General features: G+C 38.2%; 1 protein-coding gene across 1 annotated transcript in view; it reads left to right on the forward strand.

Annotated features, from left to right (window-relative positions):
- TMEM132D (transmembrane protein 132D) overlaps nucleotides 1–24,319 on the forward strand; it is a 192,928-nt gene that overhangs the window by 55,717 nt on the left and 112,892 nt on the right. The window contains exon 3 of the mRNA XM_031555950.2: nucleotides 12,679–12,825. Coding sequence (XP_031411810.1) covers nucleotides 12,679–12,825 — 147 coding nt within the window. The remainder of the gene's footprint in view (nucleotides 1–12,678; nucleotides 12,826–24,319) is intronic.

Genomic DNA, 24,319 nt, shown 5'->3' on the forward strand with positions numbered 1-24,319 from the left:
TTACTAAGTAAAGCCATGTGATTTAACGCACCTTTGCAGTACAGTGCTGCTTCAGTAATATCTTAAAATAGACTTGTATGCAGTGAACCTGAGCTATCCTCAGTGACCAATGAAATCAATGGGCAGTTTTCAAGCAATAGTAATGTCAGCTTCACAATTTGGTGCTCTTGAGTAAAAGCCTTTGTCAATTCTTCTGGTGCTAGAGCTGTTTTGCAGGGGTTGTTATCTTATTAGGTAGCACAGTTTTGAAACAGCTCCAGTATATGTCAACAGCAATGGCTAGAATTTCTAAAGGAAATTCTAAAGAAGCCAGAAAGAGTAATGGGTAGAGAGGTTCCTTAACTATGAGTAAATCTCATAGTTTTATCGGGTGAATGCTAAAATGAAAAGAGCAGAATAGAGCAAGAGAAGAAATGCTGAAAGTGGAATGGAGTTGGTGCAGAGAATTCCTTGGGAGTGTAGAAGTAGGAAAGGGGGTTGAAAATTGCTTTTTTGTAAAGATGTAAATTGCATCTGTTTTCTTCATGAGTTAGTCTTTCTCTGCAATGCTGCTATCAGTGGTAGTCTGTTTCATTAGTCCCTAATTTTGAGAAGAGCACATCCAAAGACAGCTTAAGGCTCACTGGTCAGTCAATGCATAAAAGAATATGATAGTGCCTCTGATATGCAGTACTTTGCTGAGTAATGCAGTTTCTAAATTACAGTCAAAATTTGCTCTTCTTCAAGGAAAAACTTAAAGAGCATTTGTCATCAGATAATTCATTCTAATTGTATGTACCATGCCTATTGTCTCCCTGCTAATACAAAGAGAATTTATTAAGCACACTGCTCATATTTGACTCTCAGGTGCTGTTAATGGCTTTTCTTCCCTTCAGAGTGGGTTTGGTTTTTGACCAGGTGGACTGAAAATTAATTAGTGCTCCATTCTGTGCTGTTGCACTGTGTGGATATATATGTAATGATAGTTCTGTCAGAAAGTCTCCTAGCGGGAAGGTCTTCAAATTGCCTTCAGGAAGCCTTGTCAGATTAAATTGTTGGGGGTTTTGTTTCTAGTGTGCACTATTTTAGTAAATCTCCCCAGCAGTCACTCCTTGACTTCCAGGCGCATATTTTTGGAAAAGGAAAAAATTCTTTATTTAGAAAAAACCTGAGGCAGATTTATTTGCCCTTTGTACCCCCAATTCTCCCCCTACAGTGAAGATGCCCTGCTTGGCTCTACTCTGTGCATGCAATCATGCTGTGTGCCACATCTTGCACAAGGGACCCAGTGTGCCTGTATATTCTGGCTGATAGCATCTGTTTCTAACACTTGAGTAGGAAATGTCCAAATAAAGATGATGAGGTGCCAGTGTTTTTGCTCAGGAAACAACCTCTCCAGTCAGACTCTGCATCCCCATGGAGTAGGCAGTGGGTAGGTTGTGTTACATGTAGTGACTGGTGGGTTTATGCCATCCTTACCCCAAGTGGCTCTTTGCAACAAGCAGCTTCTTGATAATGCTTGCAACACAAGAAAAATAGTGATTCCTAAAAAAAATTATAGGAGATCTTGATCATTGAGATATAACTGAATTACAGGTTTTGCCATGAATTTTATAAAATCCTAGTAGACAATAACCCTAATAATAAGACAGGTTTGTGATGATGATTGCTAAAATATTTATGCATGACATCTTTATTTCAATATATTTGCTTGCAAAAGTAATATGTCAAGAGAAAAATGGTCTTTTTGTCAATCCGTTAGCGGCAGCCAATAGTTCTGTCAACCAGAAAGGACTTTTTATACATATGTAATATATACATATATACATAATTCTATACATATAATTATGCTTCTCTTTCCATATCTCCTGACCAAAAACAGCAGTTCCAAGGGAGTCTCAATAGCCACAAAGTGGAGGCTGCCACTTGCTGCCTTCTTTCTATAAGTCTGTGCAAAGGCACCTTTGTTTTCCCAAGCCCAACATTGGCCTTGTGTGACTATGCAGCTCCCTTGGAGTCCCCTTCATGGCTCTTTCACCACACTACTGTATGATGATAAAGAATACATTTAAATACCAACTACACTTGCCATCCCTCCCCCAACCCTTTGATTTCTTGGTTGTTATGGTTTGCTTGCTTATGCTCTTTGCTTGCAGCACGTGTGTCACGTCATCATCAGCTCTCTCGCAGCAGGACCCATGGTGGCAGGGGCCATTGTTTAATTAGTCCCTCTACAAAGTGCCTCAAGCTGCAAAGGCAATTGTTCAAAGGAACGTGCAGTGGAGCGTGACGCACAGAACTACCTTTATTGTGGACTTGAAATAGGTCTTCAAAGAGAACTTTTTCTATAAAGAATCTGTGAAAGGTAGCTCGTGAGCTGCTAATTTAAATGAGGCTGAATGAGCTGCAGACCTAATTTTTCATTACCAATGTTTATTGATTCGTTTACTTCTGTATTTGGGAGTATAATTGTGTGACTTTTAGAATGATAGCATTGTACACACTTTATTTATCGGGGAATTCCAGCTATTGCTGGAGAGATGTCTTTTATGGAAAACATACCTGTCTTTCCTCTCCCTTAAACTCATTTAAGAAAAAAATATATCAAAGAAGGTGAGAGTAACATCTGTGACTCTTCACCAATTACCTGGAAATACCTTGATCTGAAGGCTAAGTGAGGATGGGTTAGTTCTGCTCTTGCACTAGAAATCTCCAGAGAAGTGTTGTATCTGGGATCCGTGGGATGTGGGTACTTATCTTTTAAATCAGAGTTGTTCCACTGCCCCATTGTCATCAATGGGACTATTGTCCCGAGTCTCTTCAGTAAATATGAAACCAAGGTTAACATCTCTCTGCTGTGTTAGCTCACTAGGCTTTGTGTTTTTTTTATTAATGTCAATTTTAACTCAGTTGTCAAAGTACTATTATTATTATATTCTGCTAACATCAATTGTCTGTGGTGCTTCAGTTGGTCACAGAAGTAGATGAGGCTTGTACAGTACATTTCACAGAGTAGAATATATTGAATGCCTCAAAGTACCTATTATGAGAACAAATCTCTGTTGCTACTGGTATCTTGTTTGGAAAAATAATTTTTATTTTTGTGTATTTTCTTAAATGGGTAATACTCAGTCACATCTAGTTTTTGGTATCAGATTTGATATGTAAGCATTAATGAATGTTGTTTGCATCCTGAGCATACTTTGAGTCTCGTTTGCCCTCATCTACTGTGCTCTGATCTTTTTTTGAACGTTAATTTTGACCACAGTGCTGTCAATATGACTGTAAGACCTCCTCCAAAAACAGGTTTGAGTTCTGCAAATCCACTTGGCAGGAGAGCAGAAGTTAATTGATCAGAGGCAAGGCTTAGCCAGCGTACATTGGGGTTTTACTGGATCTGAAAGATGCCTTAATCCCCAGGCAGACTATTAATTTCCTTCTTACTATAACCATGTGGGTTTCCTATGCTGAATGGTAGTGTTATGCTCTGTTGTAAAATCCTTACTTTCTAATAGGAGCGTGGGGATTCCTGAAACAAGAGCTTACATTTCTTGTGATTTAAAGAATGAGAGAAAGTCGATCTCTGATAAACTCATGGTTGAAATTATTTTCCTAGATCCTTTCTCTGCAGATTTTCTCTCTGCATCGTGGTTTATTCAGCCTTCTTCTATTCTGTCTCTCTCAGCACTTTGTCGTTTGGCCATTTCATCCACAGTGTTGATGTTTTGATTGCCTTACAGCAATTATATTTGACCATGGATATGTGAACAGTGTTTTCCTACCCATTCATTCTACAGGAGGTTCATTTGAACAGTTGTATGTGGTGAGGAGAAGCCTCCACATCCTTCTCATCTTTCTTATATTAAAATGCACAAGTAGAATAAATCAGTCCATAGAAATGCATGAAATCTGACGCTGAGAGGAAGTGCAATTATTAATTTTTCAGGATTTACACGTGGAGAGGATTACCAGCTGCTTTTGTGTTCCTGCAAAATAGCTCTATCTTGTAGAGCAACTGACAAGGAGGGTTTTGTGTAATTCCGAGTCAGCTCTGTTTCTGCTTAGATCAGCCCAGCCCTCCTCTACGATTCTTCCCACATAAAAATCAGAACCATAACTGTGTTGTGACGTGCACTGGGGTTAACTGCTGCTGCTGGATACAGGCAATGTGTGTGTACCCTACATTAAGGACGGAATAATTTTGAACAGTGTCATTATTGGATTAATTGAACTCCCTTCTGCATCAGTGGCTGCACTGAGATGTTAGAGTTTGCCTGCAGCAGCAGAACTCCTTGCTATTATTTAGCAAATGTTGCTTTGGTAGCCACTCGTGCAAGTGGCACAGAAGTGGTTAAATATGGCAGAGTGGATGTATAGCATACAGCCCCAGATTTTATGTGTATAACAAAAACCACTATTTGATTTGCTTAGTGAATATCCATTCAATGCTGATAGCAACGCTTTGAAGCAACACAGGCTACTTCTCTGTTAAAGAATTGGAACTCTTTAATTATGCATTAGTTTACATTTTCTTTACTATAGATCTGAATCAGTAAACCTTAAGTAATGCCATTAGGAATCAGCAAAATTGCTCCCACGAGTGAGGAAACACATTTTGAAAAAAGGGTTTGCAGACTCAGGGTTTTTGCAGCAAAGATTGTAATATGCTGCTTTTTTGCTTCTCTGATGCTGTTCTTTGAACATCTGACATATGTGTCATTGAGTGAAGGACAAACAGAGCTCATATGGATCCGTGGGTCTTTTTTATTAATTCTGGGGCAAGATAATGCTATGGTACATCTCTCTGTAAATTGCTCCTGTGTTACCTCCTAGAGGGGTCTGCGTGTAGGAAATGGATGAGAGAATTTGTATTTAAAGTAACTGTATTCGCAATGCGTATGATGTCCATAAGATGATTTTGTCTGCAGCTGTGGGAAGTTGCTAGGGAACGTTGCTAACTCATTTTCACTGATCGGTCTTCGTTAGCACTACTGAGGTAATCTTCTCATTTCTTACTCAGTGATACTGTCATTTCGTTTTGCATTAGGATGTGATTTGGAAGTAGTTCAGAACTGTCCCGCTTACAGATTTTGAAATAAGCTTTCCAATAATGAATTGATACCACATCCAAGTACTGCATCTTTCACTAAGACTGCTGTGAGTCTCAAGTTGTCACTTGGGAAATGAAAGGGCAAATTCAGAGCTGGGGCTGACTTCAAAACAGGCTTGCATCAGACCCTGCTTTATGGGTAAGCTCAAAGAAACAGTCTTACCACCCCAAGTGGATGAATATCTCAGGGTAACTGCTCTGGATAGAGCATGCCCAGATGCTTTCAGAGAGATGAGCTTTTCACCTGCTTGCTGTAGCTCTAAGTCTGCCAGGAGCCTCAACTGCAGGTTGAATCTGAGCTGTTTTCTCTGTGAGCAAGTCCAGAGATTTCCTGAGCCACTTAGGTATTGATACACACTGCTGTAGCATCAAGGAATCTATTCCATCTGCTGGCTTAAACCTGCAACTCCTCTGGCATCTCTGACAAGTACAGCCTCTTCTGATGCCTGAGACTGTACAAAAGCACCAGGCAATTTGTTCCAGTGCTTTGCCATCCTCCTTAGTCATAAAAAGCTTTCTTGATGTGTAAATATCCCTTGTCACAGTGTAATCCCATTGATTCTTGGTAGATACAGAGAATATTTCTGCTACTGTCATCTTTGGAAGACTCATGCTGTGTGGTCCGTCAGCCTTCGCTTCATTCACTGTGTTCCTAACATTCTCAGCCAATTTAAATGAATCCAGGACTCCTTCTCTTGTTGCATGCCTGCTCAGCATAAAAATGTATGCACATTCAGAGACACATATATGTAAATGTCCATTTAAAAAATTGTTATTCCTTGCTTGGTTTTACTCAGGCTACAATGGTAGCTGGATAATCCCTCATTATGTGCACCTTGTGCTCTGGAAGGCTCTCTGGGGATTGCTCACAGTCAGCTCCCCTTGCTTGCTTTGGTAGCTGTTACCTGCTGTTTTCTCTACCTGTAATATAAGGTAAATGACACTCGATTTTCTGTGCACAAAATCTCCAGTCATTTGGTAAGTTTTCACCCCCTTCTTATAGCAAAGTCTTATTAAAGAACTTGTCTGAAGCACAGGCTGTGCTGTTAGCTGTTTTGCTGATGCCTGGTCAGGAAAGGAAGGAATGCGTTGCATTGTTTTCCTTTTACAGGCAATTTAGAAAGATACATTTCAGACCCTACATCATATTTTGCATTTATTTTGGAAACGATAGTTGGAAGCAGTCTGTTGGGCTCCCAACCACTTTAAATCAGCAGGCAGTGCTATTCATCTTTGTCTTTCATTTCTGTAAACAAACAGCTTCCTTCACATACTTGAATACATAAATATTTAGTTTAGCATTGTTGCTCATTATTTCTCAGTTTTCTATTCCTGTAGGAAAAAGTGCCATACAGCCTGGAGAGGTGACAGTAAATCACTGCTCCATTACACTACTTTATTTGGTGAGTAGCTTGGGGTAAACAATGTGTGGACTCCCTTCTCACCTTGTTCTCAAACTGTGAACCTTAAGATTGTATCTCTCCTTCAGCATCTCTATGCTTGCTTCATCATTTGTACTGTTATATGGCTATAGGCTGGGGCACCAGCTTGTTCCATCAGTACAATAATAGCTCCTTAGGACAACTCTTCAAAGTAATGTGGCCAGTTGTAATAGTGGTGTCTTATCTATCCTGTTACTGAGATTTTGCCTGCTGGTAGCCTCTGTTTCTGTAGTGTCACTTCAGGGTACATCACTGCTATTTTCTTCCTTCTTGCTGCTTTGCCACTTACCTGGCATTGCATACATTCCACAAGATGAAATCAGCAGGAAGGTGCAGCAGCCAGGCTGCTGCACACCCATGAAGTACATGAAAAGCCTTTTCTTTTGTGCTGGGAGTCCCAGGATGACAGCTGCTGGGATCCCTAGGGAGGCACAGTGCTATTCTCATTACTCACACAACTCCTAAGGTTTGCTTCCTGAGCTCTGACTCAGGGCTCTTTCACAAGAGAAGATCCAGTTCTGCAGAGCATCAGAAGTTCTGGTTCCTACTGAGAATCAGGGTCTATCATGACCTGTTTAATAAACCAAATAGAGGTCAGACTGCAGACCGTATGTTTCTCCTTAAAATTGATTTGTAAATGTTCTTCACTTTTAATTCTCTAGACAGTGGTGTATTTTGCATAATTTAATATGGACTTCCTTTTTGAAAGCCACAGGCATAAAACCTAAATCTGTATACAGTGCTTGCATTTATACATATATCTACAACAGCATACATGTAAACCACAAACACCACGGGCAGTTTTCTCAAGTCCTAGAGATACATATTACAGAGAGATCTATTTCACTTAACTCCTGGTATGCAAAATTCAGCTTTTGAATCCTAAATATGTACTGTGCCCTAGTACTAATTGAAATAAATCCACCTGGACTATATTTTTTTGTAATATCTCCATTTGAATGAAGGTGGTTTGGTGTCTGGGTGGAATGGTTTTTCCTCCTGAAATGTTAATTAGATGGGGAACACGTTATACTTAGGAAAAGCTGCATTGCAAACCCACAGATAAACAGATTGATTTAATTTTAATCTGCTTTCATGGTGATGCATAATGATAACTGGTTTCTGTCTCACAGGGCTGAAAACCACAGACCTTAATAAGAGTTTGTGGGTATATTATACAGCTTTAAATAGCTTATGTTGTGCTAGATCGCTCTCCATAAATTATTCTAACTCCATAAATTATTCTATCAGTATCTCAGGGACTCCCGATTCTCTTCTGTTGTGGATTTTCAATCAGTGAAACTATTAGGGTAACCTGAAGAAACTTTGAGGCATCTTCTGAAAACAACTGACAGCACTGGTTTGTACGTGAAGTAGTCAATGGGGAAAACAAGTACAAGAAAGCCTTGCAGAAGCCACTCTGTACATCATATCCAGGCATCCAAATCCTCATTTTTATAAGCTGGGTCAAGGTTGATCTAAAATGAAAAGCTCAGTCTTCAGATGGTTAGTATGAAGTCTCTTGATATATGATCCAACTAAAGGCAGAATAATTGGCAGCAGTCTAAAGGACTGGGTTGTAAGATGTATTTTCCCATATCTGCAATTAGAATAGAACTGGCACTGAGGTTGCTCAGCAAAATTAAGACCTTGGAAAGGGAGGAGATTGCTGCTGGAGGTGAAATATTGGCATACAGACATCATGTGGTCGTTGCTGGGTCAAGATTAGGCTCTGGGCAGGAAATAGCACTGAAGATAAATAGAAACTCCCTCACATTATTTCTGAAGAGCTTTCAGCAGCCATGGTGATGAGTCAAATCCAGAGCATGCTTAAGTGGCAGCGATGTCTGCTTGGTGCCTAGGAGCTCTGGAAAATATACCCTTCTGCAAACAGTTTATCTACCATCTTCCTGACACCACTGGTAACAGGATGATAACCAGGGGTAGTACCAGTGTTAACAGTCTCTCTCTCTTTATTTTTTGCCTTTGCTTTAACATGAAAAGTAGCTCACTTTCTCAGAAGGAGCGTGAAGAGTTCCTGCGTGTCTTTGCCCTGGGTGCTTGCAGGAATAAAAAACTAGATTCAATGTCATGGGTCTAAATCACCTTTATTTAGATCTGCTTAGGGGTTACACTCTGTTTACACACACTTTGTTTTGGAGTGAAGCAGTGTGTGCTGTTTGTGTGCTGCATGCAGGACACGGTCAGGAGTGAAATGAGGAGGGGGAGCTGTGCCTGTGGCACACAGCTCCTGTGTGCACCTTGCCTTTCATCTCTGACATGTCTAGAGGGTGAATTTGTGTGTTCTGGCTCTCTCTTTCCCTTCTCTGCGCTATTTCAAACCAGGCACTTTGTCGGCAGTATCCCATGGCACTTAGCAGTACACGTGCTGTAAGGCTGTTATTTTTCACCAGCCAGCTGTTCCACTTTATACAACACTTAAGTAACGATTTCACAGCCATTATCAGCCTGCAGTAATGACATGGGCTGAAAGCTAAATACTCACTGGTTGTAAGCTGCAAAAAGTGGGAGAAGCTAAAATATGCTTTGATAAATGGAAAAGGACAATGCCTGCGTTCAAATCAGCCTAGTTGAAGCCTCTTTTATCACTAGAGTAAACAGTGGTTTGAGGATCATGAGATAGAATTGGGAATTGCTATCTTTATGCACTTAGGGAATGTATTTGCTTGATTTCAGGTGTGATGTATTGATTGTGGGACTTCCTTCTACGTTTTCCTTTCTCCCTTCCCTTACTTTGTATCCTGTCAGCATTGACGGGTTTTCAGGGATCGAGAGCTCCCAGGGGCTTTGTTTGCTGTGATTGATTTGGGGTAAGGGCTGAGCTACTTACAAGGCTCAGAACACTGCTCCAGAGGTAAATAACAAGCTGTAGAAGCTGCTATGAATATATTTAGCTGAATAAACTCATTGTTTGGGGGGAAAAAAATTGAAAAGTTTAGTAAGCCTTTTCTTTCCTCCACTTCGCCAGTGTGAAATCTGGCCCAAAGTGGTGGATACAAATAATCCAGCAGCTTTGCTTTGTGCTGCCCAGCCATGGTATTTTAAGCAAATGTGCAATGAGATGTACTTAACAGTTAACTGTGAGCAAATACATGAAAAACCTGTGTCATCGGCCTTTTATGTTTATGGCACTTGGGAAATCTTCCCAGACTGAACTGTGCCTGAACCAGGAGGCTGTCTCATGAGCACTCTCAGGAGCAGCTGACAGGTCGAAGATCCAGCTTGCCCTGTGACAGCCAAGCAATTCAATAAAGCAGATTTGCAAGAAAGAAGCTGAGCCCTGATGATAGCCCTAGTGTTTTCATCTCAGGCATCTCCAATTTTATCCATTGACAAATAACATACCTTCAGTTATTATTAACCCTATTTCATCCAGGTCATCCTTTGGTAATTGCTCAGTGCTATTGCCATCGTAAAATGGGTGAATAAAATTCTGCAATTTCTCCTACAAGTAGCAAACACAGCATCAAGGCAAGCTGCAGAAAAATGTGTTTCCTGGGATCATGGAACTGAAACTTTAATCCTAAATATAGAGGGATATTTAACTGATTCTTCCAAAAAGAGTTACCTCTATTTGTGTAGAAAACAACAACTTTGTTGTGATATTGTTTTCAATAAAATTAGAGGCTTGGGTTTTATTGGATGACTAAATTAGACCGTATCGAAAGCTCTTCTAAGAAATGCTGACCCATAGGCTGCAATTATTGTAAGGAGTAAGCCTAAGTATATCTAATTGAAATGTTAGGAATCAGTTCTGGATGGCAATCACTGGATAACGTGAGTGTCAAGTATAAACAGACTTGGCTTGGCTTTCTGGTTTTGTGTCCATTTTGCTGCTGGTTTATATCATCACTCTGGCATTTAAAGGAATCCAGACACTAAATAAGAGGATGATATGAGTTACTGTGTCTGTACACTTCTTTTGGTCTGTTTTATAATGTTATTAAAAAAAAAAAAAAAAAAAGAATTTTCATCAATTAGCTGGATTGAGACCCTGTATTGCCTTTTCAATTAGATAAAGTTATTGCATATGTGCCAGCACAGCAAAGTAGAATATGAAAAGCCCAAGGCTGTTTTTTTGTGTGTGTGTGTCCTGACCAGGCACTATGCCATACAGAAATCCTAGGTATACTCATGTACAGACCACAGGGACAGCACATTGGTTGCTCAACAAATGTGCTGTCTGCTACGTCCACAGTGACTATCTGCACAGCAAACCCCAGGAGCCAAACGTACAGACAAGTTCAGCTGCAAGCAGTTACTCCCTTGCACTGTCATAAGCAGTGTCTGTCTGTCTGGGGAATGGATTTTGCCCCGAGGTACTGTGAGTTGGCTCCATTGGGGCAACTGTCTGTTCGAATACGTGCGTGCTCAGCTCAGCAGCTCAAATCACACACTGGCATCATCTTATTGGCCAAAATCAGCTTTTGGAGAGACAGTGACCATGTTACAGACCTAGAAGTATTTCTTAAGCACAACCATCTAAGCTTGGAAGGATTTGAGCCACCTCTATTTCCCTGGAAGTGGGAATTGTATTTCTCTTGTGGATCTTAATTGACATCCAGCAGTTTTCTTTTCTAGAAGTGGAATGGGAAGGTGGGGCCAGATGCAGGTCACTGGCACTAGGCGCAGCCATATGCTGAAATGTGTTTCATCCAGATCATCTGGCCTTTTTCCATCTCCCTTGCTTTCTCTATGATGCCAGGGATGCTGTTCAATTTCTTCTTCTTGACCATTGGTCTCTCATCCTGAGGGACATTCATGGTTTAGGAACTGCATCTGCTTAAAGTATATTTTGTAATATTAGCATAGAAACAGCCTGAGCACAAATTGGCAGGTCCTCACGTTGTCCTTCTTCCATGTATGCTAAAGAAATTACAACTACTGCTGTTGAATTAATGGAAGAAGAAATGAAATACTTCTTGCCCAGTGTAGTTGAAGAAATACTTTGGCTTTTTATTCTGCAAATTTGTGTGATGTTGTCCTTCAAAGATTTCATGAGTAGTCAGAGATGATAGTGTTTGTTCGACTGATATTAGCATCCACGCATGGCAGCAGCAGTTTATACAAAAAACATCACATACCTTTTTGCTTTCTCCCCCGGAACTCAGAATTTGCCGTAACTGAATGGATTTTGTGTATGAGATTTTAAGCAAATACTGTCATTTCCTGACAGCTTGTATATGAGGCTGTTTGACCACAATGGACTCTGTGGTTTTGTAAACACATCTGAAAACAAAAAGTTAACAATAAGTGAAACTCCTAATTCAGCAAATTGGCCAACACTACATCCTGGAATAATTCAGTAGTGCCTTGAGATATTTGGTTAAAGAAGGGGAGAAAAAAGAAAAACATTGCCTAAGGAAGAATGAAACAGATATTTTAAAATATGGATGTGGTTCCTCTTCTTTGTTGAGTATTCAAAACTAAAAGAATTATGTCAATATGTGCCAACCAGAATTAATTCCAGTCATTATGGCTGTAACATTTTGTCATACATGGAGATAGAGCTGTTTCTGTGGAAGTCTCTCTTGGAAAAATAAGAATAGGACCAGAACTGCTACAACATTTAAACTCAATACTACTGAAGGACAATGAAGAAATTTTGTGGATTCAGAAAGATGATGGGATTTGGAAGAGAAAAGAAAACAACAACAACAACAACAAAAACTTCATATCTTCTTTAAGTAATGTAGAGCATTGCTGGGGGATTTTGCTCATACGCTGAGACTTTTGCTCTCAGCTCCTCACTCCAGGTATAAAACCTACAAACAACCTGATTTGATTTTACGGCACAAATGGTACGTTCTTCTATACCATGACTTACAGTCAAAGGAAGTGTTAACACACTCAGAGGTGTCCGCAGTCTGGATAATAGAAAAGCAGAGTGTATCTACTCCATGATTTAGACACAGCTGAAGTTGTAAATACCATTTGTTCAATAAGATTTTTTATCTGGGTATTATTTCTTTTTAAATGTGTAATGCTTAATTACTTCTCTCATCTCTTTTCCTTGTAATCCTGTCAAACTCTGATGAGCTGTAGCATTTTCTGTGGGGCAGAAAGGAGAAAACGAAGCAATAAGTAGCAGATCAAGCTGGTGAACTGCACTCTTGTTCTTCCTAGGGCAAAGGTGAAGAAAGGTGTGAATGTTTTCAGCGTAAGAGCCAGCAGCCCATACTTGTGGGATATCAAAGAGAGTGTGGATTATACGGGGAAATATGCACCAGCTGTTATTGTTTGCCAGAGAAAGTCTGCTGCCTCAGAAAACAGGTAGGTCACTTCCAGCATTCTGCCTTTTAATAATGGATGGTTTTTCTTTTCCTTTTTCAAAGCATCATGCTGCAGTTTTAATAAATTTTATTACAGAGAATGATAAAAATGCTTTTGGAAAAGATGAGGATGTCATTGTTTTGTAGTGATTGTAAATTGCGCCATGTGCGCTTTGAACAGAAATTGTTATTCGGTCTTAATACCCAAAGAAAGATTTAAAGCTAGTAGGAAATACCGTTTTCAAATGGTATTTAGAAGAATATGTTTCATATCTCAGCATTTGGTTGTGACTTATTTAATCTTTTCAAATTATTTGCTGCCAGGCATTATACCATGGATAATTATAGCATTGTTTTGGAATTTATTTACTTATTTTAAATCCAAAGATTTGCAGAGGAATCTAAAACTTATTCATAGCATGAAACCCCTATTTTATTATTATTATTATTATTTTTTCCAATGAGATTTATGAGTTTTTAATATGAAGAAGAATAGAAGTTTTCCATTTTCCATTCCCATTGTGCAAGCACTTAGCTAGGACCCTGACCTCTCAAACAGCCATCAACTAGGAGGTGGATGTTCCTATTCTAGTCACAACTGAATGCTTTAGTGAATCAATTTCTGTATCGTTTTCTGCTGCTTGTCCATTGCTTCTGGAAATGTATGTCAAGTGTGTGTTTACAAGGATCTGACTGCTGCAAACGTATTGTTTGGTATTGCTGTTAGGAAATTTACCATACAATATGAGAATTCCAATTTTGCTGTGATTTGCTTCTGACGTTTTACAAAATGTTACAGGTTTGAGGGATTTATAATGGATTTTTGATTTTTTTAAAATAAATATCCTCTAATAAGAAGGAAACTTTGTGTCGTGAAAAAGAGAGGAGAATAATTTTGATATATCATCTGTTGTCACACATCTGACCTAAATGTTATTGGTTAAAGAGATGTAAACACAAGTGTCAGCATCACGCCTTTCTATTGTCTAGCACAACCTGTTGCATTCTTTAAAATCCCAATTCAAAACTACATATAGACAGTGTGAATATTTTCGCTGACTGAAATGGGCACTGGATCAGAACCAAAGATTATATCAACAATGAGTTTCCCATCACGCTTTATCTTGGGTCCATGGAATGCATTTGCCCAATTTCTCTTCTTCGTCAGGAAAATATAATGCAACATCGTGGGTGAATTGAAGCTTGGCATCTTATTTCCCTTCAATATTCATCATTCAAGAGCAAGTTTTCAAAATGACCCCTTCTTGTACTTTCATGTGCTGAATACAAGCATGGCTTCATGTTTATTAAAATATATGTGAACTGTTATGTATTTTGGAAGGAAATTCAGGAGCAGACAAGATCATACATATGTATGCAACTCGTATTTAACTTTTGTTTTAACTTATTTCATGTGAATTCACCAGTTGAGCTTTGTGTGCTTTTGCATTTTGAAAACAACTTATTTATTTTTTGTAAACAAATACTATCATCAAGCATATTTGCAATTCAGTATGATGCTTTTCTCATTAAGTTTAGTCATGCCTACTTTACTATTCATTTTAGGAAGGATGATCAAGCGTTACACAGGGAAAGAGAGTATGCTCAGTGTTTTATGGGAAACGATTTTTCCCAGTTCCAGAAATGTTTGACGACACTAAATATGCACAAGTGGATAGCAGTTAAATATTAATGCCTTTTACCAAATTGTTTGCCTCTGTAGTTCATTTACAAATTTTACAAGCTCTATTCGCATATTATTTAATAATTCCTAAAACTGAGAGATCTGATCACATGAATGCAAGGGTGGCAATGTTAATTAATGAAGAGATTCAATGCTTTAGTGTTTCTGATAATTTTTACAGGATCAGAAGATAGTGTTGATAAAGCTAACTTTTAGTGACAGGTGTAATTTCACAGATTAAGGAGACACGTGTGCAAGTGACAAGCTTAACCAGGATGCCCAAGTGTTTCTTTATCTAAGTTTGAAATATATCAGTCATTTAATGTGGAGAGGTTTTGGCACCTAAAGCTTATCGTAACAGGATTAACATAAATATTATCGCAGCCAGCAGGGTGTTTTAGAATGAATATTAACAGCAAATATTATGAGTTTGTAGGAGAATAACTAATTAAGCCAATCTGTCAAATATGATTTGAAGTTCTCAGAGCCTTGCTTGTTGTGGATTTGTGACTGTATTCCAGATTACTGGTGAAGCAATTATGAAGTTCTTCCCAATTCTTCTGATCTCATTCTCAGATGATAATAATTTTGTAACACTCTAAATCCTGACCCAAGATATTTTCAAATGGGCTTAATAATTGCATCATCTGTACAGCTCTACAGCTCTTCTGTTCTCCTTTGAGAACTATCTATCTTCCATCTCTATTTCCATGTAGACAACCATTAAACCAGATAGAAAACTGTGTGATGTGAATTAATCAGTGGCTCAGAAATGTGACTTGGGAAAAATTTAAGCAATGATTGAATCAGGGAATATGAACCCCAATATGCGTCATCCTTTTTATTTTTGAAGGTGGCTGATATTTGTTCTCCTTAATGAGGTGAATAGAAAGATAAGATCGAGTACTGCAATTTAAGAACGTTTTCCTTGATTATTGTTGTTTCTCAGTGTTTCTGAATCTGAGCATTCCTGCTCAGCTCTCTAGTGAGAACTGATGGAAGAATTGGCAAAAATGCGAGATCTGGGTTTTTGCCTGTTCTTCTCTTTTGTTCCCTGTTTGATTGGAAACAGACCAGGTGCAAAGGATTTGGAAAACCACTAAGGCAGATAACGATGTAGTCTTAGTAGGTTTTACAACATGCCTAAACCAAACTTTGAATAATTTCAGGAAGCGTCTAAGATATATTCAAGGTTCCTTATTTGGTAAACACTATTGATATCACTTTCCTATGTCTGTAGCTGTGGAGACAATCAGCAGGATGCTCTGATGTGATTCTAATATTTAAAATGATGCTTTTAAAATATTTTGTGTTTGGATCTCAGAGTACAAATGTTTGCCAGTTTATGGGAGAATAAGTTGTTGTTCTTTGTGCTTGTGGAATAATGAGACCGTTCATCCAAGCAGGTATGAAATAGGCAAAGCTTGGCCTCCACCAAGTAGAATCTTTGAATATGGCTGTTTACTTTCTTACCTCCAAATGCAACCAAACCGTATCATGGATAAGCTTTGCTCTCCTTATTGTTGGAAATGTTACAAAGGTGGCATTTCACCTGACACGTTCCTGATTTTGCTTTTGGGTTACAGATCTATGGCACTAAAGAACTTATTGGCTTGTACTGCTGGGAACTAGATGCTGGTCGTGCTGTTGGTGGGGAAACTTATTTTGATTGTGAACTACAGGGTGACTGATTCAATCTGTGATAACAATGACACAATAAGAACTATCAACAGTATTTCCTGGGCTATATCCCTCATTTGTTCCCATGTGTCTCATTGTTTTCATGATACTATATCTTAATGCTTAATATTCCTATCATATATAATAAAAGAAAGTAACTTGATATTAGATAGGAGGCAGGAAAATATACGGCATAATTCACTTTGATTTTCCTGCTCAATGCTTTATTTTTATGATGTTTATACCTTTTACCTTAATGCTCTCTATATTTATCATTTTCACATCTATTATGGGATCTCATGGTAAGTTATTTAACATCTAGCTGTTATGTTGTAACAGCAGCGAGCTGCTGCCTCGTTCTCGTACTTGTTGCATTTGCCAGGACGTATGACAGACTCTCAAGAATGCTATAATTCTAAAATACTTCTGATTATTGCAACAAAAGCAATGAATGTGACATAAGTAACAGCCTGATAGACTCAATAATTATATTGTGTGTCTTGCTAGTGGTCATAAAAATGTTTCATACACGCAGTTTTATGATTTAGATCACCATTATTATTTTTCTCCTTGCTATTCATGTGTTCACATGCCTTTACCAACTAGAGGTATGTTATTTCTTGGAAATAAATTTTTCTACTCATTGGAATTACAGAAGTAATACACACTGAGGCAAATATAACCTCCAGTGTATGTTACCCCACTGCAGTGTGAATCACGTGAACTCATCACGTAGTGTTGTTTCCTCATGAGAAACTCATCATTCATCATGAAGAAACTGAAGCAAGAAAAGGACTGTAGAATTCAAGCCTGCCTTCAGACAGGTTATCTGCAAGTATGGTATTAGGTCAGGACAAGCAGGATCAAGATTGAGGGAAGGGTTGAGCTGGTCTGTATGTTTGTATATTTTTATGGCAAGATATATTCAAAATATTAAGTGATGTGGGAATGTGTATGATTACGAGCAAAACAGATTTATTTCTACTTTTTATTACTATTAGGGTCTGAATAGATATCTTGCATGGCTTCAAACTTACTTTGAGTAATGATTTTAGCCTAAAAAACTGGCCATTCCTTCAGCATCAATGAATTCAGGCAGATATAATATGTTACTTTAACCCTGAAATAGCAGAGCTTAACTCCTCTTACGCTTTCCAGTTATCTAGCTGTAAAGGCATTTATTCTGGTTAGCTCTGGAGTTTCGTATAGTTTCATATTTCTAAGAGGTCATATTTTGTGATGTGAAAGTATGAATGATCTCAGAAGTCTTGCTTGTATTTCACATATTTGAAAGCAATTAGTCAAAAAGATTCTGTTTCTCATTTCTCATTTTAAAATTTGAACTTGCCCTCTGAGAGAGCCCTTGGAGATGTCAAGGCAAAATACGTTTGTGTGAACCAGTCCTCAGTGCATCATTCTTGTACACGTTGACCCAATTTTTTTTTCATTCTTAAAAATATTTTATCAGGGAATACTGTGCTTCTGTTGAAACCATCCTCAATGCTAATACCCTAATTAAAGAAAAAGGTCTATAGTTATTATCTTAAGGCAAATCAAAAGGTGAAATAGTAATGAACGACTATTAGATAAATGCAGATGCCCCAGATATGAGTAACTGAGAGGAATAATTGAAGCTTTAGTTACATAGCCATCATGCCCTTAGCTTCTAAAGGTTATATTTGGGTCAGAGGAGATAAGGGACAGAGAGCCATGTTATTCAGCAGTAGCCCAGGCTTGGCTGATTTTGTAAGGCTTGAATTCTGCCTGATGTTGGAGTAGCTAAAGGACATTTCCAATGGTCTGGATAACCTCATGCATATTTAGTGTCTTTATTTTTACCCTGGTGTTATCCAGCATGATAAATATCATTTTAAACCTGAGGAGGAAAGATTTCCTTTAAGAACCTTAAGGATACATCATCATCATGCGTGCTCTGTTTGCTGTACTTATCACAGGAATCCTTAAAGCCTGAGCAGCCCCAGGGCTCAAAATAACAATTCCACTGGGACAGAAACAGTTTGCTGCCTATTAGAAAGGAAACGGCAACTGAGTAATCTTCTGTCTACTAAAAAATCTAATATTAAATGCAAAAATGTGTTTTGTAAAAGTATCCCTGATGGTGCTGTTGATTTTCTGCTCCTTGGAGAAAATCTTGTAAGAAGTAATACTAATTACTCAGACTAAAATGTTATGCTGAGAATGTGCCAGTTACTATTAAAGTGTGAGGATTCCCATTTTTGGGAATGAAAAAAGGTTCAGTGTAGGCTAGCTGTCACTGGTATGTCAATAATGCTTGGATCAGAAGGTTAACAGAATTATGTAATTCAGTTTAGCATCTCCATAAATTGTTAGGCTATTCCTGCAAGTACAAGGATGAAGTTCACTGGGCATTTGAGTTAGACATCAGCTCTGAATCTATAGATTTACTGGTTATGCGAATGAGCCAGGATTGCAATATTAAAGATGTATATGTTATTTATATGAACTGATGATGCAGATACAACTTATCCTTTAATTATTTCAAATTAGTCACCTCTCAGACTTAAATTGCATCTGTGGGGATAGAATAAGGCTGCTATCCCAGCTTGACGGAGGCATAGAGAGGAAGTGGGTCAATCTTTAAAGACAGTTCTGATAGTAATGCACAGAATCACCTATTTATTTATGGGCATGGAGCAAAATGGGGTTATGTAGCTGGGCTTAGAATGAATTGCATAGAAGTCGATACCCTGAGCAGGGAGCTGCACTGAGCTAATCACTAAGGCAATGCAGAAGTCAATGGCACGCTGTTTTATGACTCGCTGTGACTGGGGAAGCCTTAATAACTTGCCCAAGGTTGCACATGGTGTTGACAGAGTGGGAGTCTTTGTGGGTGTCATTGATTCTACCTGCACACACACATACTCAAACGTATATATTTGTAAAAAAACAAAAACAACAACAGCAAAACCAAACAGCAGTAGGACAGAAAATTGAAGGTGTCAGATTCCATAGGCAGAGCTGTGTGTGATCACTGAGTAGTTTGGCTTACATGAAAGGAGTGTAATGTAATTATTCTTCCCCTTCCTGGTGATCTGCAGCTACAAGTGATACTTTCACCTCTTCCACCTCATTCCACCTTCTGCAAATATTTTCCATGACGTGCTCACAGTCCAACAGTAAATGTAATCATAGACAAAGAACATGTCTGTCTCTTAATTTCTGCATTCATCCTGACAATACAAAGAATAATAAGAAGCGGATTAGTTGGCTGTGATTTCTTTATGGTTGAAATTCACTGTCAGAGACATGGTTGAAGGATTGCTTGCACTTATGTAAATGTGCATTAGTATTATTCTTAGTTTCATGGATTACCTGAAGATAATAATCAAATGTGCAATTAGCTGAATGGATGGCTATCATCTCCATTCTTTCTTGCCTTAAATTCTCTGGCATCTTGCAAATGCACATGTCTGTCTTTCCTCAGATTTGTCTGAACTATCTGCAGAATACCTTAAATGTTGACAAGATACATTCAATGTTGGCAAGGCACTATCTGTTATATGCTTTTATTTATTGGAAGCTTTCAAAAATATTGGTGTTGTGAACTTCAGCATTGGGACTGTGGAACAGGATAAATATTCAATTTGTACTGTAGAAAGTGAGACAATATTGCTTTCATCTTTTATTTCTTATACTGCTTTTCTAAATCAACTGTAAAATCAATCTCAAGGCATGTTTCTGTTATACCTTAATGCAGCAGTCTCTATACATTTACTAATAGTGGTGCTGGCATGTGCAGGTGTGCTCTTATCCCATACAAAGGTGAAGACCATCATACCACAAGTCCTAGAAACACATCTGTGTGGCACAGAGCAGTGCCATGTGGAGCTAAAAGGGCCGGTTCCACCCAGCCCTGCTCACAGCACCTTAGCAAATATGTCCGTATCATACATGGCACATCAGTGTGGGCTCAGAAGAATGTACAGTGCCAAGTGGTGGTGGTACTTCATTTTCAGTTTATTTGAAACCTACTTTTAATCTTCTACTAGAAAGAAAATAATTAGTTTCAATAATTTTTGATACAATTAATTTATTCCTAAGTGGCAAATATTGTACCTGGAATCGATTAAGAAATATTTTCTCTGAGATGTGTTTTCTTGTTAATTGCTGAGGCAATTAATTTTCTTACAAACATGTAGTTTTTTATGTAAGGTTATTAAGGCGATGGAAATGAAAGGCACAGGGAAGAACAAAAGATGATTGTGATAAAATGCTAAATGTAGGAAATACAATGCATAAAATGTATACGTATAATATATGCATCTTGTGCATTTGTCAACATCTATAACAGGAACACTTTCAAAAGTTTCAGAAGTTAGGACATCTTAGATTTAATCTCATATGAATATTCATTAAAAAATGTTTTACTTACATGAACACATGGTATTTTTTCCATAGGGTTCTGGGCAGAGGAGAATTTGGCAGACAGACTCTTGCAAGTCTCTATATAGTGTGTTTTTAAAATAACGTCTTTCTTTTTCTCCTTGAGACTTACAGTTTAAAAACATGTGGGCAGATTTTCTTAAGGGAAAGAGCAAATGCATTTTTTGCAATTTGCATGCAAAACCCAAAGTTTGCCAAATACCCAAAGACTTCCTGCCTTGGCAGTTCCTGAGTCCTCTCTGGGAAGCATAGAGCCAGTAGAAGGTTCTTCCATTTTACGTTTATTTTCCATTCTAAACATTTTCTGGTGTGAGAAAAGCCATTCTCCCAAACTCCACTGCACGTGGCTATGCGGTTACAATTTTTATTTGATTTTTTTCCCCCAGTATCTCACAAGATTGGCAGCTAATGAATGGAGAATTATACAACAAACCATCTTGAATGGTTTTAATTATTCTTGTAGCTGTCAAAAGCACGAGGAATATACTCCCATACTCTCACTGATTACTCTGTTTCATTTAGAGATACACTTGCACACTCAGTGCATACATACTGTCTATATGCTATTCCTTTTAAATTGAATCAAATATGATTTTATGCACACTAAATACCAAGAACATGTGCTCTGTGAAAGAGCGAGGGCGTGGGTGTATTCTACATTTATTTTATGTATTTCAGTGAGATAAACCCCTGATTTAGTCCCTAAGAGTCTCAAAGAGAATTACAATGTCTTGATGAAAAATTACTATTTGTTCAAAAATCGAGATTTTGTTCTCAAGAATGACATGAAAATAAATATTGTTTGCAGTGAGTCTAAGGAACGAATGGAGAGGGTTGTAGCTGTCTCTGCATGCACAGTTTCAGAAATGTAGCCTTCTGATCAACCTTTGAGCTGGTGGACATCAATAATTGTTTTGTAAAGGTAGTTTTTTTGTTCCTTGCTTCAATATTTGTGTTTTGGCACTCTCGTTATGCTTATGTAACTCTCCTAGTTAAATATCTCCTGTTCAGGGATTTAAAGGATTAATCTTGTTTATGAAAAGAAATGCTTCTGCTGCCTCTCGGATAAACCACAAATAAGGATCTTACTCCACAATTGTAATCACAGCTTGTAAATTTACTGAGAGTGGTCCTAATGAACAGCTAATGATAATCTGGGTGCTTCCTTCACCAACATAAAAATCGAGGATGAATTAATGACGAATGCACCAGACAGGTGAAAACTGCTTTTGTGTAGGATAATTATTTACTGGCAAGCATGATCCTATGTATATAGGCTTACTGGCTGGCTGGGGTGAAAGTTGACACTGATCTCACTTTCACTTACAGTACTGAGTTTTAGCTTTTCCATAACACAAATATACAAGAAACAGAACTTCTAAAAGTGGAGAAAGTAGACTTGTGCTACGGGCAGAAGAAACCAAACGTTTAGGTGGAGGTGAAGAGAAAAAATGATACTTGTATTATGAAGATCCTTATTATGAAATTCATGATTTGCGTTTCTTGATTTGCAATTCTAACATTCTTTTAATGTGGTTAAAAAAAAAAAAATTCTCAATTTAATAGATAAGTCTGTATGTCCAACTAAAAAAAAATCTGATTTTAATTGCTAAAATACTGTACTGATGGATGTTATTCTTGTTGCTTGCTCAGGCTCCCCAGTGCTGCAGCATTGGAACTATGGAAGATGTGCTGCTCCCACTCATTTGGAGCCTTACTTTTAGCTGGGGCGTTAAAGAGAGGGATTCCTGGGAACTGGAATTGTATGTGTTTGAGCCATTATTTGATTCTCTTTTTCTATATTTACCTTTTCAATAGGACTGGGATTTTATCAGAGCAAATCTGGTTGCTAGCAAAACATTGGCAGAGCACTGCCAAAGAGTGCAATTGGGAAGTAGGTCAGTGGGAAGGAAGGAAGCACTGCTTTCCTGACAGCACAAGAGGGAGATATGATGCGGCTGTGTAAGGTGCAGATCACAGCATGCGCCAACCTCATGGCCAGGCTGTGAGAAGCTCATCTTCCATTGGAAGTAGATAGGCTGTAAGACCTGCCTGCTGTCTTCCTCTGGAATCAGAGCAATTACCAGCTGCAGTGTGGAGTGCTGCAGGGAAGGTTAACCAGAGGCGTTTTAAACAGTCATCTGCCAAGGAAAAAGCAATCTGAGGATTGTTGTTTAAACATCTGACTGCGAGGAAATGTTCCTAAACACCAATTTTTAATGGCAAGTCTTAAGTCGCTCAGGTTCTCTGTCTTTAAGAAGTGAAAATCTATACTTAAGCCAATCAGAAAAGTAGCATTTTTGATCTGTGAGTGTGCAGAACTCTCCTGTTCCTAAAATTAGAATATCAATTTTACTGTTAAGCTAGGGGAACAAGAAGCTCTACATGCCCTCTGAAATTAGCAATGAAAAAAGTGCATTGAACTCATCTATAGCTTTACACCTTTGGGGCAGTGGTTGGAACCAAGACAGACAATATTTCATCAGGCTGTCACAGTCTTTTACAAGAGAAAAAAGAGGAGAGGGTGGAGGGAGTTGCTTTGTTCTGATCTCCAAATGAAATAATCAGCTGAACTTTTAAAACCATCCAGAAGATTAAAGGACACTTCAAATCGTGTACTGTGTCAAGTTCTAGTTTATTCTTCTGAATATCTCTTTCCTAATTGTGACAAAACTAAGACATTAAAGCTAGCAGTCATGTGCTCTGTTGAAAGGTGCTGTCACTTTAGAGGAAGGTGCTGCTGGAGAAAGGAAATGCGGAGCGAGGTCTTTCATGAAGCAGAGACCTAGAAAAAAGCATTAAGAAAATACTTTGATGCTTTTGACTTTATATGGACAGTACTTGAGAAGGATTTAATATTACGGAAGGTATGCAAAAATTGGTGTCCTTTTGTTGTAGCTGAAGCAAGTGTCATTGCACAGGCTGGCTCTGAGCGGTATTATTACGCAGATATAAAGGCAGAGGCCATAAGCAGCTTGAATTCCCATGGTCTTCAACAAAACTTGAGACTGGAGGGGTCAGGATGTGGAAACCCCCAGGAATTTTCAAGGAAAAATTGTGATTTGTGTACAGTGAAGGGTATTAAATTTTTGCTGCTTATTTTTTTCTCCCAAAGACTCACGTAAAAACTTGAAAAGAAAAGAGTACTTTATGGGTAATAAAAAAAGAAATGAACTTAGTTCTATATTTTAGACATTATTAGGTAATTCCATTCTTAACATATTTTAAATTAAACTCACCTAAAATTTGTGCTGTTCTAACCAGTTCATCAATGAATGTGCATAAAGATGTCAAGTAAACTTTTCAAGCACTTCTTTTTCCTAAAATGAGATATTTTTTTTTTTCTGTAGCTAATTAGGTCCTGATTCACACGCTGTTTCTGCATTCTATGGCTATTACTTTGTTTTTTGTTTACACGCCAACAATATTTATGCTTTCTATTTTTAACGTAATATACGTGCTATTTTAGAGAGACGTTAACAGCCAAATATGTATTCAGGTACCTGAGCATGCTATGCAGATCTATTGCTAATAATAGATGGATCTGATATTTTTCCATAGGAAAAATAGGAATTTACCCTTATTTATGCTATAAATAACACTATTTTACCAGTGCTATCTCAATAATAGGTGTGTCATTTTTTAATGAGTAAAGCAAGTAACTACAGCTAGGTAAATTTTTTTCTGAATTTAATTAGTTTTTCTT

This window comes from Meleagris gallopavo, chromosome 17, assembly GCF_905368555.1.
Source record: "Meleagris gallopavo chromosome 17, MGAL_WU_HG_1.1, whole genome shotgun sequence".
Taxonomy (NCBI): Eukaryota; Metazoa; Chordata; class Aves; order Galliformes; family Phasianidae; genus Meleagris; species Meleagris gallopavo.